This window comes from Lynx canadensis, chromosome X (genome assembly GCF_007474595.2).
Source record: "Lynx canadensis isolate LIC74 chromosome X, mLynCan4.pri.v2, whole genome shotgun sequence".
Taxonomy (NCBI): Eukaryota; Metazoa; Chordata; class Mammalia; order Carnivora; family Felidae; genus Lynx; species Lynx canadensis.
The window spans coordinates 50,778,936-50,797,573 of NC_044321.2; the positions used below are offsets into that span (position 1 = coordinate 50,778,936).

An 18,638-nucleotide genomic window follows, 5' to 3' on the forward strand; every position below is an offset into this window, starting at 1 on the left:
AATATAAAACTTGAACAGGCCTATAACCAGCAAGAAAATTGAATGAGTAATCAAAAAACTCCCAACAAACAAAATTCCAGGGCCAGATGGCGTCACAGGGGAATTCTCCAACACATTTGAAGAAGAGTTACTACCTATTCTTCTCAAACTGTTCCAAAAATAAAAATGGAATGCAATCTTCCAAACTAATTCTATGAAGGCAGCATTACTTTGATTCCAAAAGCAAATACTCCACTAAAATGGAGAATTATATGCTAATATTCTTCATGAAGGTGAATGTAAAAATTCTCAACAAGATAATAGGAAATCAAACAAAACACCACAATCAAGAATTATTCACCACAATAAAGCAGGATTTATTCCTGGGCTGCAATGGTGGTTCAGTATTTGCAAATCAAGGAATCTGATACACCACATTAATAAAATAAAGGATAAGAACCATATGATTCTTGGGGAACCCGGGTGGCTCAGTCCATTGAGTGTCTGAATCTTGATTTCAGCTCAGGTCGTGATCTCAGGATCATGGGATCAAGCACCATGTTGGGCTCCACACTAAGCATGGAGCCTACTTGGGACTCTTTCTCTCTCTCTCTGTCTCTCTCTGTCTCTCTCTCTGTCTTTCTCTCTCTCTCTCTCTCCCTCCCCTGCCCCTGTCTCCTGCTTATGTGCTCTTTCTTTCCCTTTATCTCTAAAATAAAAGAAAATTTTTAAATAACCATACGATTTTCTCAATAGATGCAGAAAATGCATTTGACAAAGTCCAGTATCCATTTTTTTAAATAAAAACCCTCAACAAAGTAGGGATAGGGGGAACATAAATGAACATCATAAAGGCCATATATGAAATATCCACAGGTGATATCATCCTCAATGGGTAAAAACTGTGAACTTCTCCTCTACAGTCAGGATAAGACAGGGATGCCCATTCTCACCATTGTGATTTAACTTAGCACTGGAAGTCCTAGCCCCAGCATCAGACAACAGAAAGACATGAAAGGCATCCATGTTGGCAAGGAAGAAGTCAAACTTTCAATATTTGCAGGTAACATGATAATATATGTAGAAAAGCTGAAAGACTCCACCAGAAAATTGTTAGAACTGATACACGAATTCAGTAAAGTTGCAGGGTGCAAAATAAACAAACAAAAATCTATTGAATTTCTATACATCAATAATGAAACAGTAGAAAAAGAAATCAAGCAACTGATTCCATTTACAATTGCACCAAAATCCATAAAATACCTAGGAGTAAACATAACCAAAGAGGTAAAAGATCTCTACTCCGAATCTTTAGAACACTTATGAAAGAAATTGAAAAGGGCACAAATATTTGGAAAAATATTCATGTTTATGAACTAGAGGAAGAAACACTGTTAAAATGTCTATACTACCCGAAGCAATCTACACATTTAATGCAATCCCTACCAAAATACCACCAGCATTTTTCACAGAGCTAGAACAAACAACCCTAAATTTGTATGTAACCACGAAAGACCTCAAAGAGCAAAAGTGATCCTGAAAAGGAAGGAAAACAAAGCTGTAGACATCATAATTAAGGATCTGAAGCTATATTACAAAGTTGTAGTCATCAAGACAATACGGTACTGGCACAAAAAAGACACATAGATCAATGAACAGAATAGAAAACCCAGAAATGGACACACAACCAAACGGTCAACTAATCTTTGAAAAAGCAGGAAAGAACATCCAATGGGGGGAAAACAGTTTCTTCAATAAATTTTGGGAAAACTGGACAGCCACATGCAGAAGAATGAAACTGGACCACTTTCTTATACCAAACATAAAAATAAATTCAAAATGGATGAAAGACCTAAATGTGAGACAGGAAACAATCAAAATCCTAGAGGACAAACTGAGGGTTGATGGGGGGTGGGAGGGAGGGGAGGGTGGGTGATGGGTATTGAGGAGGGCACCTTTTGGGATGAGCACTGGGTGTTGTATGGAAACCAATTTGTCAATAAACTTCATAAAAAAAAAAAAAAAAAAAAAAAAAAAAAAAAAAAAACAAAATCCTAGAGGAAAACATAGACAGCAACCTCTTTGATTTTGGCTGCAGCAACTTCTTACTAGACACATCTCCAAAGGCAAGGGGAACAAAAGTACAAATGAACTATTGGGACTTCATCAAGATAAAAAGCTTCTGCTCAGGGAAGGAAACAATCAATGAAACTAAAAGATGACTTATGGAATGGGAGAAAATATGTGCAAATGACATGTCTGATAAAGAGTTAATATCCAAAAGCATAAAAAAATCTTATCAAAGTCCATACCCAAAAAAACAAGTAATCCAGTTAAGAAATGGGCAGAACACAGGGTGCCTGGGAGTGTTAGTTGGATAAGCATGTGACTTTTGATTTCGGCTGAAGTCATGATCTCAAGGTTCATGGGATCGAGCTTCGTGCCAGGCTCTGTGCAGTCAGTACAGAGTCGGCTTGAGATACTTTCACTCTACTTCTCTCTCTGCCCCTCCCCCTTCAAAATAAGTAAACAAATAAACATTTTTTTAAAAAGAAATGGGCAGAAGACATAAATAGACATTTTTCCCAAGAAGACATACAAACAGCTTACAGATAAATGAAAAGATGCTCGATATCACTCATCATCAGGGAAATACATATCAAAACCATGATGAGATATCACTTCACACCTTTCAGAATGATAAAATTAACAACACAGGAAGCAACAGATATTGGTGAGGATAAGGAGAATGGGGAACACTCTTATACTCTTGGTCTGAATGCAAAGTGGTGAAGCCACTCTGGAAAACAATACGAAGGTTCCTTAAAAAGTTAAAAATAGAACGACCCTATGACCCAGAAATTATTATATTGACCCAAAGGATAAAAAAACACAGATTTTAAGGGACACATGCACACCCAATGTTTATAGCAGAATTATCAACAATACCCAACCTATGGAAAGAGCCCAAATGTCCATTGAGTGATGAATGGATAAAGAAGAGTGGTGTGTATGTATACACACACACACACACACACACACTAGAATATTACTCAGCCATAAAAAGAAATGAAATTTTGCCATTAGCAAGGACATGGATGAAGCTCTAGCTTCATTATGCTAATTATGTATTTATGTAATTATGTAATAATGAGCGTATTATGCTATGCAAAATAAGCCAACCAGAGAAAGACAAATACCATATTATTTCCCTCACATGCAGAATTTAAGAAACAAAACAGATGAATATGGGGGAAGGGGAAAAAAGAAAGGGAAGGAAATTATAAGAGACTTTTAAATATAGAGAACAAACTGTGGGTTTATGGAGAGAAGTGGGTGGAAGATAGGCTAAGTGGGTGATGGGCATTAAGGAAGGCACTTATTGTGATGAGTACTGGCTGATATGTTGGCTGTGAACCACTAAATCTACACCTGAAACCAATTTTACCACATATTTTAACTAACTAGGATTTTTTTTAATTAAAATACAAATAATAAAACATAAAAAAAATGCACAGTGAAGAAAACAATCAAAAAACTAAAAGGCAACCTTCTGAATGGGAAAAGATACTTTCAAATGGCATATCTGATAAAGGGTTACTATCCAAAATCTATAACAAACTTATCAAACTAAACACACAAAACAAATAACCCAGTTAACAAATGGGCAGAAGACATGAAGAGACATTTTTCCCATGAAGACATTCAGATGTCCAATAGACATATGAAAAGATGCTGAACATCACTCATCATCAGGGAAACATGAATCAAAACTGCAATGAGTATCACTTCACATTGTCAGAATGGCTAAAACTAACAACACAGGAAACATGAATATAGGGGGAAAGAGAGGAAATCTGTAAAACCTACTACTCTTAACTATAAAGAACAATCTGAGGGTTGCTGGAGATGAAGTGGATGGAGGATGTGTTAAATGTGTGATGGGTATTAAGGAGGGCAGTTGTGATGAGCAATGAGTGTTGTATGTAAGTGATGAATCTCTAAATCCTACACCTGAGACTAATATTAGAGTATATGTGAAGTAATTGGAAGTTTAATAAAAACTTGAAACTACAAAATATATATATATATATATATATATATATATATATATATATATAAATAGACTCAACCATAGAGGCCAACCTGATGGTTACCAGAGGGGAGGCAGGTGGGGGGGGTGGGTTCAATAAGTGATGGGGATAAAGAGTGCACTTGTGATGAGCACTGGTTATATCAAGTGCTGAATATTGTATTAAGTGCTGAATATTGTACACCTAAAATTAATGTTATATACTTTACTGACTGGAATTTGAATAAAAATTTAAAAACAAAACATATTTCCATGTAAAGACTTATATGATCCTGTTCAGAGAAACATTATTCCTAGAAACTGAAAGGTGGACACAACCAAAATGTTTATTAATATGTCAGTGAATAAGCAAAATGTGGTGTATCCATACAATGAAAAACCATTTGTCAATAAAAAAGGAAACAGTAGCATATGATACAGTGTGTGTGAACCTCAGAAACAATATGCTAAGATTTATGCAATGTCCTGAAAATGCAAATCTATAAAGACAGGAAGTACATTCCTGGTTGCCTGGGGCTGTGGGTGGGAATGGAAGTCAACTGAAATTGGGCATAAGGGTTCTTTATGGGGTGATGGAAATGTTCTAAAATTGTATTGTGATGATAGTTGTATAATTGCAAATTTACTAAAAGCTACTGAATTGTTCACTTATAATGGATGTTTTCTACAGTATATAAATTACAACTCAATAGAGCTGTTGAACATATATCCTCCAATGGATTCTTACCACACCTAGAATTAAATCTAAACTTACAACACTGTCAGAACTGAAATTCTAAGGTCTTTCTATTCCTCTGTCCCTGTTTCTCTTGGAAAATAAATGAATCGTCAAAAGGCTTGTGTGTAGGAAAATAGATTTTTTTTAATATGAAATTTATTGTCAAATTGGTTTCCATACAACATCCAGTGCTCATCCCAACAAGTGCTCTGCTCAGTACCCATCACCCACCCTCCCCTCCCTCCCACTCCCATCAACCCTCAGTTTGTTCTGTTTTTAAGAGTCTCTTAGATTTTTAATGAAGTTGGTCAACTGAAGTACCCAGGAAGACTAGGGAGGGGGTTAATGATGAAAACCAAAATGGAGACATTACCCTTGTGGTCAACTGCCTTTACTATGCTCTTCGGGCTTAGTATTTAGTGACCAACCTTCCATGCTCTGTCTAGTAACTGGGTAGTTTGAGCTTAAGATCAAATTTAAGTAAAATGTCCTCCCTTTCTCAAATCTAGAGTGAGCATCATGCTAGCTCCTTCTCTTTAAATTTTCTATCAATAAAGTGGACAAAGAAAGTTTATTAAGTAAACACCACTTACTCCAACAGTGTGCTGGATCCTGTGGGTGACTGAGGAGAAGATCCCTTCCTTCAAATAAAATAATTGTGATCCAATACAGAAAATAGAACAAAATGTAACTGTTATGGTTGAAGTGGAAGTGGGACCCCCAGAGTCCTTATTCTTTCTTCAAATCCAACTTTGCCTGACTGTATTAGAGTGACCCTTGATATACCTTTCTGGAACTCCCAGGGCTCCTCAGAACATTATTTCAAAGCTACCAATCAAATCCATCCTCTTCATTTCAGAGATGAAGAAACAAATGTCCAGACCAGGAACAGAACTAGCCCAAGACTACACAGCTATGGTCCTCTGGGTCCTCTATGTGTACAGACTTACATATGAAGCAATTTAAAATCCAGATTATATACATACAAGAGCCTTCTAGAGACTGACACAATTCCATAGTTCTCTCTGTAAATCCCACATCATCTATAACACTGCTTTCACCATAAGCAGGGCTCAGAAATTACATTTGGAGTGACAAAATGAATGCAAATATGTAGTAAGTTTAGGGTATTGAATGTAATTTCAGTAGCCTAAGAGAAAGAAAAACATTACCACGGGTGGGGAGGATTTGATTAATTCAGTCAACATTTATTAAGAATTCATAAGTGTCAGGAACTGGGAAGAAGAAACTGGGTATTCACAAGGTTCTCTTTATTTTTTATATTTTAATTCATTTCTTTATTTTTGAGAGAAAGTACATGCGCACAAGAGTGGGGGAAGGCCATAGGGAAAAGGAGAGAGAGAATCTTAAGCAGGATCCACACCCAGCATGGCACCTGACATGGGGCTCAATCTCATGACCGTAAGATTATGACCTGAGCCAAAATCATGAGTCAGACACTTAACTGACTGAACCACCCAAATGCCCCCAGAAAGGTTCTGTTTAATTATAGTTATTTGTGTGTGTGTGTCTAGTGTGTTCCTGCAATTGTTAGCTGTTTTATATGTCATCTAATTTAATCATTATCACCAGCATATGAATAGGTATGTTTAGCTTCATTTTTGAAAAATCTGAGGCTGAGAGAAGTAAAGTGGCTTGTCAAAGCTCACAAACCAGGAGACAGAGAATTCATTGTGCTGAGCCTAATCAACCTTTGCACCATACCAAGGAACTTTCCTCATATGATATATTTCAAGTGACAGAAAACAAGCCAATGGGGGTGAATTCTTGTCCTACTGCAGTCACCGATTTTCAGGGTGAAATAGGGCATATCCTGGAACCTCCTGGAACCATGGAAATTCTACCTGAGAAGTAGAATTCAGTGTAGACTTGCACAGAGGTCTTGGATGACTCTATGAAGTAGAATCTGTGTCACGTTTGGCTCAACAAGTGAGGAAAGCATTCAAGTCATTAAATGTGTTATTTTATGTAGAAAAATTACTAGTGAAATCCTCCCAAGAGGCTAAAGTGCAGCTGGTATGGCCACAGAAATGCAAGAAAACCACCGGATACTTCCTTAGGGTTTCTCACAGTCACTGGGGCCACAGTGCTACTTAACTGTTAAACAAGGACACCTGACCTCCATAGGCCATAGCCTATCCAGACAGAATCCCAAGTCAAAATAAAAACATTCAGCTGGCTGACTTCTTTCCAATGGCTTTTTGCTGGCTAATGTGGAAGAAGAAGGGTAGAAAGAACGAGAGGTTCTAAGGCAATGGAACATCCATTCTTGGACCAGATGTGACAGGCTCATCCAACTTCAGAGGTTGCTTAGCCTCAACACTCATACAACAAGCAGGGTAGGACATCTGGGACCTGTAGGACTTGAGGATGGGCAGATCAAGTAAAGATATTGGCTAGTGAAGATGGATAAAAAAAAAAACTGCACAGATTTGTTGATAAGGAAATGGTGAAAAATAGACAGATCCAGAATATATTATATATGTATAGCCCACCAGGTCTTACTAATGCAGTGATTTTTAAAGTGTGATCCCTGGACCAGCAGTAACAATATTGCCGGGAACTTGTTAGAAATGCAAATGCTCAGGCTCCACCCCAGATCTACTTAATCAGACTCTGGAGACAGGACCCAGCAATCTGTTTCAAGGGTCCAGCAGGTAGAGCCTGATGCATAACCAGTATGCTAATGTTTAATAGTCACTGAACTAATGCTTCAGATGTAGGGAGTTGGAGAGGGAGGAATAAAGAATGATTCCAGATTTTGGGTTGGGGTGACATTTACTGATGGGGCAGACTAGGAAAGGGGAATATTTGGGATGGGGGTGGAATTGAAAGTTCTGTTGGGGCCTGTTTGAGATGCCAGTGGCACATTCAGTGGGGTTGGTTAAGTGGGAAGTTGGATATGTGAGTCTGGAACTCAGGAGACAGATCAGAGCTATTCATCTTGATTCTAAGATCGTTGAGAGAAGGTCTAATTTATCTTAATGGTTCCCACAGAATATCCCAGCCTGGTGTATAGCACAGATCAGGCGGTTGGTAAATGTCACTTAATGAAGAAAAAGAAGCCAGCTTTTCTGGCCTACTCTAGTCTAGCTAGAACACTCTGTAAATACTGAGTGTTCTTCCATTTTATATTTATTTGCTAATCTGGGAAAACAGCTACTGTCAGAAAAGCAGGTATCTTGGAACAGTTCAGTTTGAAGACTTCATTACAGCTATCAAATGTCAACTCCTCTCCATTCTCTCTCCTGTGATTGGCATTGTTTGGCTTGACTTGCCCATTCCTAAATCACAGAGGTACCAGATCTCCTGTGATGAACTGTTGAGTGAGCACTGGGGATGTGTCAGTTCTCAAGCCAGGTGACAGAAGAACCTGCTGAAGCTGCCACAGCAATGACTGAATGAAGTAAGGAAAGGAGATGTCAATTCAAAACTTTATCAAAAGGCAGAATAACTTGAGTGGAATAATAAATTTCTGTAAGTTTCCTTGTGGGAGCCCAAAAAGTTAGTGATCCATTTGGACTGGGGAATGTGGAAGGTTTTGAATAAGAGGCAGGGTTTGTTCTGGGTTTTCCCTGAAAAAAAAAGAGTAGGACTTACAGGCTTAGAATGAGGGAAGGGAATTCAAGAATGAGGGACTGACACTGGCAAAGGCCTACAGGAATGAAAATTTGTGAGAGAGCAAGGAACATTCAGGTAGATAAAGGATAGGTTGAATGAAAAGGAGTAGTAGCAGATAAGATTGGAAAGGTGGGCCTGGGCCAGCCTTAAGGGGGGGGCATGAATATAACAATTGTAGGCAAATAGCGGTCCAGTAGACATACAGTAAGAAATGACCTACAGCAAGAAATGATTTTCATATTGTGACTCAATACACACATAGATAAAAACTTGAAAACAAAAGTTTGTGAGAAGAACACCTACCATTTCTTATGCAATGTATGCTTATATTTTCTATCTTATTTTATTATTTTTTTAATTTTTTAAAGTTTATTTAGTTTTGAGAGAGACAGAGTGTGAGCTGGGGAGGGGGCAGAGAGAGGGAGACACAGAATCCAAAGCAGGCTCCAGGCTCTGAGCTGCCAGCACAGAGCCCGACGCGGGGCTTGAACTCACAAGCGCGAGATGATGACCTGAGATGAAGACAGACGCTTAACCTACTGAGCCAACCAGGCCCCCCTTTATTTTATTTTAAAAAAGGTTTTATAAATGTTACTGGAAACTGACTAATTTATTTCATGAAACATATGGCTCATGACCCGTGTTTTGAAAAAAAAAAATTGCTATAGGCAATGGGAAGTCAGTAAATGTGTTTGAAGGATAACATAGTAACACCAGCGTTTTAGGAAGGCACTTCTTATAGCAATGTGGATGGCACTGAAGACAGGGAAGGAGAATGAAGACAGGAAAGTAATTCTGTAGGTACAAATGGATAAAACATTACAAAAACGCAGGGCACTCATGCTGAAGGCATAATGGGGCAGTAAGTGTGGAAATGGAGAATGGGGCAGGAATTTGAGCCATGTGGCAAATGTAGAAACAATAGGACTTACTAAGACATCAGAGGTGAGTTATAAAAAAATGTAAGCAACACTGACATTTAGGTTTCAATCTGAGGTAACTATTCAGAGAATAATGGCACTAAACCAGAAGTTTAGGGGAAGTACCTGGACTGGGGTAGGGGGAAACAAAGTCATAAGATTTGGCCAATGTAAGCATCATAGTGGAACAACCAGGTGGACAAGTCCAGGAGGCTGTGGGATGTATTGGGCTGAAGCTTGGAAGGATGCTAGGGGGTAGAGACTGGGGATTTGAAAGTAATATTTGAAGCCATAGGAGTATAGCTGGATGAAAGAAAGAAAAAAAGAGGACCCAGAGCAGAAACTTATACTTAAGAGAATCTCCTTCACACCACAAAACAGGCATGATTCTGACATATTATGGGTTCTGATTCAGACCACTGCAATACAATGAATATTACAATAATAAAAGCCAAATATTTTTTGTTTCCTAGTACATAAAAAGCTATGTTTACACTGTACTATAGTCTATTAAGTATGCAATAACATTATGTCTAAAAAAGATGTACATAAGTTAAAAATATTTTATTGCTAAAAACAGCTAAACATCATGTGACATTTCAATGAATGATAATCTTTTTGCTAGTGGAGGGTCTTGCCTTGATGTTGATGTCTGCTGACTGATCAGGGTGATGGTTGGTGAAGTGTGGGGTTGCTGTGGCAATTTCTTAAAACAAGACAATGAAGTCTGCCATATTAATTGACTCTTTACATGAACGGTATCTCTGTAGCATGTGATGCTGTTTGGTGACATTTTATCCCAGAAGTTCTTTTAAAATTGCAGTTAATCCTCTCAAACATTGCTGCTTTATCAACTAATATTTATGTAATATCCTAAATATTTCAACAATCTTCATGGCCTCTTCAATCTTCATGGCCTCTTCATTTCAACAATCTTCATGGCCTCTTCACCAGGAGTATATTCCATCCCAAGAAACCACTTTCTTTGCTCATCCATAGGAAGCAACTCCTCATCTGTTAAAGTTTTATCATGAGATTGCAGCAATCCAGTCACATCTTCAGGTTCCACTTCTAATTCCAGTTTTCTTGCTATTTGCACCACATCTGCAGTTAGTTCCTCCAATGAAGTTTTAAATCCTTTAAAGTCATCCATAAGGGTGCAATTATTTCTTCTAAACTCCTGTCACTTTTGATATTTTGATCACTTCCCATGAACCATGAGTGTTCTTAATGACATCTAGAGTGGTTAACCTTTTCCAGAAGGTTTTCAATTTGCTTTACCCAGATACATCAGAGGAATCACTATGACAGCTATAGCCTTACAAAATGTATTTCTCTTAAAAAAATTTTTTTGACATTTATGTATTATTTTTGAGAGACAGAGACAGAGCATGAACGGGGGAGGGGCAGAGAGAGAGAGGGAGACACAGAATCTGAAGCAGGCTCCAGGCTCTATCAGCACAGAGCCCAACGTGGGGCTTGAACTCGCAAACTGTGAGATCATGACCTGAGCTGAAATTGGATGCTTAACTGACTGAGCCACTCAGGTGCCCCACAAAATGTGTTTCTTAAGGGTGAAATTACTCCTTGATCCATGGGCTACAGATGGATGCTGTGTTAGCAAGTACAGAAACAACATTAATCTAGTTGTTCATTTCTATCAGATCTCTTGGGTGACCAGGTGCATTGTCAGTGAGCAGTAATATTTTGAAAGGACTTTTTTTTCTCAACAGTAGCCTCAATGGTAGGCTTAAAATATTCAGTAAACCATACTGTAAACAGATGTGGTTTCATCCAGGCTTTGTTGTTCTGTTTATAGAGCATAGGCAGAGTGGCTTTAGGATAATTCTTAAGGGCACTAGGATTTTCAGAATGGTAAATGAGCCCTGGCTTCAACCTACATTAGCCCCTAACAAGAGAGTCAGCCTGTCCTTTGAAGCTTTGAAACTAGGAATTGACTTCTCCTCTCTAGCTATGAAAGTTCTAGATGGCATCTATTTCCAATATAAGGCTGTTACATCAACATTGCAAATCTACTGTTTAGTGTAGCCACCCTCATTAATGATCTTAGCGACATTTCTGGATAACTTGCTGCAGCTTTTACATCAGCACTTATTGCTTCACCTTGTACTTCTGTGTTATGGAGAATGCTTCTTTCCTTAAACCTCATGAACCAACTTCTGCTAGTTTCAAACTTTTCTTCTGCAGCTTACTCACTTCTCTCAGTCTTCAAATAATTAAAAGTTTTTGGGTCTTGCTTTGGATTAGGCTTTGGCTTAAGGGAATGTTGTGGCTTGTTTTATCTTCTATCCAGACCACTAAAACTTTCCCAATATCAGCAACAAAGCTGTTTTCCTTTCTTATTGCTCACATGTTTATTGGAACAACACTTTCAACTTCCATCAGGAATTTTTCCTTTGCGTTCACAACTTAGCTAACTGGCACAACAAGCCTAGCTTTTGGCCTGTCTCATCTTTTGACTTTCCTTCCTCAGTAAGCTTAATAATTTCTAGCTTTTGATTTAAAGTGAGAAATGTGTTTCTTTCAATTGAACACTTAGAGATCATTGTAGGTTTATTAATTGGTCTAATGTCAATATTGATGTATCTCATTGTATAGGGAGGCTCAAGGATATGGGGAGAGATGGCAAAACATCTGGGCGGTGGAGAAGTCAGAATGGACACCATTTACTCATTAAGTCCACCATTTTATATGGCTGCAGTTCATGGCACCCTGAAACAATTACAATAATACATCACAGATCACTGACCACAGATCACCATAAGACATATAATAATAGTGAAAATTTTGAAATTTTACAAGAATTACCAAAATATGACATGGGAACATGAAGTGAGCAAATGATGTGGGAATAATGGCACCCAAAATCTTGCTTGATGCAGAGGTGATACACACCTTCAATTTGTAAAAAAATGCACTATCTGCAAAGCACAATAAAATGAGGTATACGTGTATATACTTCCAAAATGTGTTTTCCCTTTTTAAGTGGGGAAAGCTCAAAATGTGTTTTCCCTTTTTAAGTGGGGAAAGCTCATTGTGTATAGATATGTGTGCATGGGTGAGTATAATGTGTGTGCATGAATGGAATGGGCATGTCAAAGAGGTACTAGTATGCTCTGGTTCATCTAGTGGTGGCTGCATTCACTTTCTCTGCCTCATAACTTCTTTTATTCCCTTTTCCATCTCCCTTTTTTGTTCTATTCTCCTCTTCCCCTTTCTACATATCTGTGTGCTCTTTCACCACCACTTGAAAGCCTAATGAATGGGTGAGCAAAATAGACCAGTGTGAGATTTGGGGCCTGTGATCTGGAGCACAGTGTTGCTGTGTGGTTAGGATTGTGAGGAAAGACAAGGCTGGACACATGGTCAGAGTCACGAGTGAGAAATGGTCTGTGGTGGAAGAATCTATTCCTGAGGCATTTCCTATTTCAAATTCTGCTGTTGGTATACATGAGCGCTGAGTATGAATGTACTTCTTTCTGGGCCTCCACCTGGGGAGTCTGTCTAGCTTCCAGCTTGTCTTAATCAGGTCTTTTGTTGATGTTGCTTGCCATCATCACTGCTACTTCAGCTTAGAAACAACATTATTGTTAGTTTTTAATCAAAATAGGCTGCTCTGCTCATACCTTCAAGGGATTTGAGAATAGAATAGTTGAAGAACTGCATAATGGTTAATCAGATTATCAGCATTTTTTGAAATGCATATGCCATGTGAATAGGATATATTCTCTCCCTTTGTTAGCTGTATGACCATAGATACGTTACCTAACCTCTCCGAGCCTCAATATCCTTACTGTAAAATGGGGAAAATAATTCCTACCAGATTTCCACTAGGAAGATTGAATATTAAATGACCCAAGAGCTTTGAAATTAGGTGATCAACAGATATGCTACCTCCTTTCTCCAGTTCTTTCTACCCTTTCCTTTGTTCCCTCCTTCTCTTCATCTCCCATACATGTTTACCTGTCTATGTGTGAACATCAAATATTTGTAGTACTCTCCCCACTTTAAATTCTTAAACCAAGTGATGTAACCTTTGTATATTACTGTAAAGTTGTCAAAAGCAAGCTAATTTAAATGATTTGGGGGACAGACACACCTAGAATTATTATATCTTCTTGGTGGCTTGGCCCTTTTTTATTATGTAATATCCCACTCTGTTCCTGGGATTTGTCTTTGCTCTGAAATCTGCTTTATCTGACATTAACACAGCCATGCCTGGTTTCTTTTAATTCAAGTTTCCATGGTATCTTTTCCCCTCCTTTTACTGTCAGCATATGTATATTATTATATCTGAAGTGCATTTTTTATAGATAGCATATGCTTGCATCGTTTTTTAAATCCATTTTTAATTGGTGTGTTTAGACCACTTATATGCACATGATTATTGGTATGTTAAGCCACAGCCTGCCATTTTATTTTGTGCTATCTGTTTGTTCTCTCTGGTTTTAGTTTTTGTTTTTTCTTCTTTGTCCTGCTTTCCTATGGGTGACTTGCACATTTTTTTAATGTTTATTTTTGAGAGCGAGAGAGAGAGAGTGCGAGCAGGGTAGGGGCAGAGAGAGGGAGATAGAGAATCTGAAGCAGGCTCCAGGCTCTGAACTGTCACCACACAGAACAACATGGGACTTAAACCCACAAACTGCAAGACCATGACCTGAGCTGAAGTCGACAATGCAGGGCTTGAACCCATGAACCGTGAGACCATGACCTGAGCTGAAGTCAGATGCTTAACCAACTGATTCACCCAGGAGCCCCTTGAACATTTTTTTAAAATTCCACTTTGATTTATCTATAATGTTTTTGAGTGCATCTCTTTGTATAGCTTTTTTAGTGTTTCCTCTCATTATTACAGTATGTATGCATAATTTATCTCAGTCATCTGATGTCATCATTGTTATCAGCTGAAGTGAAATATACAAACATCATCCCACTTTTACATCCCTTTACACTCCCCTATTTGTGACATGAATGTCTTAAACATTTCCTCTATGTACACGGAGAACTACATGAGACCGGGAGATAAATTTTGATCCAATCATCAAACATAATTCAGACAACTCAAGAGAAAAAAAAACTTTTCTTGTATTTACTCATGTTTTAGCTCACTGTGTTCTTCCTTGCAAGAGTCCTTTTACTGTTTATTTTGTGTTCAAAGAACCTACTTTAGTCATTAGTCATTCTTATAAGGTAGACTTCCTACTGATAAATTCCCTGCTTCAATTCATTTTAGAATGTCTTAATTAATCCTTTTATTCATGTAGGATATTGTCACTGGACATAAGATTTTGGGTTTCATTCAGGATTTCTTTCAGGGTTCATGATTCTCTTCCTTCAGCACTTGGAAAATGTTGTGCCAGTTCCTGCTAGGGTCTGGTCAATGTCTGATGAGAAATCTGTTGTCTTCTAATTTTTCCCCCTGAATGTATAGGTAAGGTGTTGTTTGTCTTTGGTTGCTTCCTAGATCTTTTCTTTGCCTTTTGCTTTCAGAAGGTTGATTATAATGTATCTTGGTGTGAATTTCTTCACATTTATCCTGATGGTGTTTGCTTAGCTTGATGATTCTGGAGGTTCAAGTCCTTTGCTCAATTTGGGAAGTTTTAGCCAGTATTTCTTCAAGTACTTTCATAGTCCTCATTTCTCCTCAATTCCTGAAATTCTGTTGACATAGATGTTAGATCTTTTTTATAGTCCCACAGGTCTGGAGGCTGTGCTTAAGTCTTTCTTTTATCTTATTTTTTTGGAATCTAATTTTCCTTTGTTTGGATTTTGATTCCTATAGTTTGATGTTTAAATTGTCTGATTTGGGGCGCCTGGGTGGCGCAGTCAGTTAAGCATCCGACTTCAGCTCAGGTCACGATCTTGCGGTCAGTGAGTTCGAGCCCCGCGTCAGGCTCTGGGCTGATGGCTCAGAGCCTGGAGACTGCTTCTGATTCTGTGTCTCCTTCTCTCTCTGCCCCTCCCCCCTTCATGCTCTGTCTCTCTCTGTCTCAAAAATAAATAAACGTTAAAAAAAATTTAAAAAAAAAAATAAAAAAAAAATAAATTGTCTGATTTGTTCCTCTGTCTTCCCCATCTTGCTGTGGAGCCCATCCACTCAGTGTGTGTGTGTGTGTGTGTGTGTGTGTGTGTGTGTGTGTATTTGTATATATGTATACAATTTAAAGTGGATTTTAAAAAATGATCAAACCATGTGCTGTGTATTAAAAATGTACTTCAAATATAATGATATAGGTAGGACGAGAGTAAAAAGAAATGATAACATGGAAACTTGAATTAAAAGAATCCAGGAGTGACTACGTTAATATCAGATAAAGCAGATTTCAGAGCAAAGGAACAGAGTAGGATATTACATAATAAGAGAGGTGAGGCCACCAAGAAAATATAACAATTCTAGACATGTATGCCCCCAATATGTATGTATGTATGTGGTATGTGTGCATGTGTGTGTGTGTATATATATGTGTGTGTGTGTGTGTACACATACATAATAATTTTCAGTTCATAAATTTCTGTTTAGTTCTCCTTTATGTTTTATATATCCTTGCTGAGACTTTCTATCTATATGCTGAGATATTCAATTTCATCATTTAAGTGTGGTGCAATCGCTTAGTGTATCATTTTTATGATAGCTGCTTTAAAATCCTTGTTGGGATGAGCACTGGGTATTGTATGGAAGCCAATTTGACAACAAATTATATTTAAAAAATCCTTGCAAGATAATTCTAACATCTGTGTCATCTCAATGTTGGCATGTGTTTACTTTCTCTTGTCATTGAAGTTGATAATCTTGGTATGGCAAGTGATTTATCTAAAAATTAAATTTGGACAATAGATCTCTTTTAAATCTTTTGGTTTTTGCAGGCCTGACATGTGTTTTGTTTTGTTTTGTTTTGTTTTGTTGGAAGTGATCAGTATAAGTCCAGGTTCTCCACTGGGCCCCTGGTTGACTGCCAGGTTTGCAAGGGGCTCCTTGCTACTGCTGGTTGCTGGTGAGACTTCAGCCCTTTCTGTAGGCCTCTGATGTACCCATCCCAGCTAGTGGTAGGAATGCCTGGTTTATACTGGTAAGGGTAGAGGTTCCCCATGTATTCTCCACTGGTAGGAGTTACTTCCCTTGCTCTCAATTGTACCTTCTTTTGGGGTTGGGCAGAGGTTTCTTTAAAGTCCATTAAGAGTAAAAGTCTAGGTCTCCCACTTTTAGGCCTAAGCTTCTTATTACCTGTTATTAGCTTATTAGCTTATTGTTATTATGATAGCTGGCCTTCTGACACACCAAAGTATCTCACTCCCTATCTTCTTATAATTTTTCAGAAAAATATTGCAACATAACGCCCCTCTCCAGCCTTTCCCGTGGACCCTCCATGGGATACAGTGGGAAAACCAGAGCCTCTGCATACAAATTGACTGGGTTCCTATCAAAATCTGGCATTTTCAAGCTGTTTGGCTCTGGGAAAGCTACTTAAATGTTCCGAGCTTCCATTTTCCCAGTTGTAAAAGAGATGTAGGAAGCTCTCCGGACTCTTGCTGAAATAAGCAATAGTGGGTCAGTGAGCTTGGCACACCAGGTGCTCAATAAATAATAATTCCCTTCCCTTTAAACCCCTGTGGAAGAGATGCAGACCATCCAAAGGAGAAAAAAAGCTCAAGTGCTTCCCTACACTGCCTATATGTGTGAGTCTCACCTAAGGCATTCACTCCAAGGATTAAATCTTTTGGTCCAAAGTCTTATTTCTTAAAGAGACATACTTGCTATCCACTCTCCCCCACTCCTGCTTTTCCCCAGGTTCTGTGAAAACACTCAAGGGAGACTGCCCAACCCAGGCCAAGCTGGAGTGGGCGAAGGGGTGTGGTTCTGGCAAAGCATAGTAGGTGCAGGAAAGCCCAAGAAGTCCACTTGCCAGATGATACTGTGTTCTGAGCAAGGACAACATCATTGCCTTGCTAATGCTGCTCCTGGAGGGAAAGGGTCAGGACACAGGCAACTCCAACTTTGCTTGCCTACCTTACACCTCTGGAGTCTTAGAACTGCAGTTGAGCTCCCACTTTCTGGCACAGCCACCACTTCCCCAGTCTCCATTGATCCCATCCTCCTTATGGAGCACCGGGTAGGAGAGGAAGAAGATGGTGAGTGTGTGAATGCAAAAATGACACACTCTGGAGTGCTTGAGTGCTTGCCATCCTCCCAGTCCCAGCCTGCTGGATACCGCTGCACCCCCAACTCTCAGTCCCTGGCAGCCACCACCAGCCCCAATGCACTGGACTTTGTTCTCGAAAGGCTAGCCTGAGTTCCAGGTCCTGAAGTTGATCAGGAGACTCAAAACAAAACAAAACCAACCAAACAAACAAACAAACAACATCTTGACTCTTAAAAAGCAAGGAGCCAAATACACCCTGGAGCCAACAAACAGTAAAAAAATAATGGATTTAAGAATGCTGTCCCCCAACTCCCATCCCAAGATGCAAAAGGCTGTCTTGGAACCAAAAACCCCCCAACCCCCCTGTGTCTCCATCTGGCTTTTCTATGACACTGGCAAGAGAGACGTCTCTGTTGGTCATTTTCTCTGCTAGTCTCAGTTCCGACACTTTCCAGCCTCCCTTCCATCCTTGAATTCCGTGCGTGGGTTCCTTTCCAGCCCCTCTCCACAAGTAGCTTAACAATAGATACTTTCCCTAGGTAACTCAGCTCAGTCCCGCAGCGGGGGATTTTGGGGGCTTCGAGGGGGTCTGGGAGGCGCTGCAACGTTCCACTTACCTGATCTCTTTAATGCTTTCCAATTTGCACATGATTTCTTGTTCATCTGCCATGCTTTTCACTCTCAATTTCTCGTCCTGAGAAATGTACAAACACACAAGTCCAGCGATACAATAGACACAACGTAACCACCTCCTCCGGGCAGGGGATCTGAGCCTGTGCGGTAGGGATTCTGAGCAGGCCTGGGAGCTGTAGTTCTTAGCTCCAAGAGAAGCCAGGCAGCGCAAGGACCAGCGAGACTACAACTCCCAGAAGGTCTAGCGAGACATGCCTATTTCGCTTCCTGCAGCCACATTTTAAATCAATTTGTCACAGATAATTATGTCAAAGGTTATGAGGTATTCTAGTGAACGGGGATGTTCCTCTAGCCCCTGCGGAAAAAATGGGAAAAAAATACACCGGAAGGCAACTGGAGAGATAAAAGACGTACTCACTCACACCCCTCCAGGGGCCCTTACGCCCACTCATCCCCAAAAGGTAACCAGGAGTCAGTCGCTAATTAGTGGGCGC

General features: G+C 39.2%; 1 protein-coding gene across 2 annotated transcripts in view; it reads right to left on the bottom strand.

The window, feature by feature from the left end:
• The window catches only part of ZC4H2 (zinc finger C4H2-type containing), a 36,011-nt gene extending 17,750 nt beyond the window's left edge, over nt 1-18,261 (bottom strand). For both annotated transcript variants that reach the window (XM_030306127.1, XM_030306129.1), the window contains exon 1: nt 18,129-18,261. In XM_030306127.1, the coding sequence (XP_030161987.1) occupies nt 18,129-18,181 (53 nt within the window). In that variant the 5' untranslated portion in view covers nt 18,182-18,261. The remainder of the gene's footprint in view (nt 1-18,128) is intronic.
• Nucleotides 18,262-18,638: the final 377 nt, after the last annotated feature.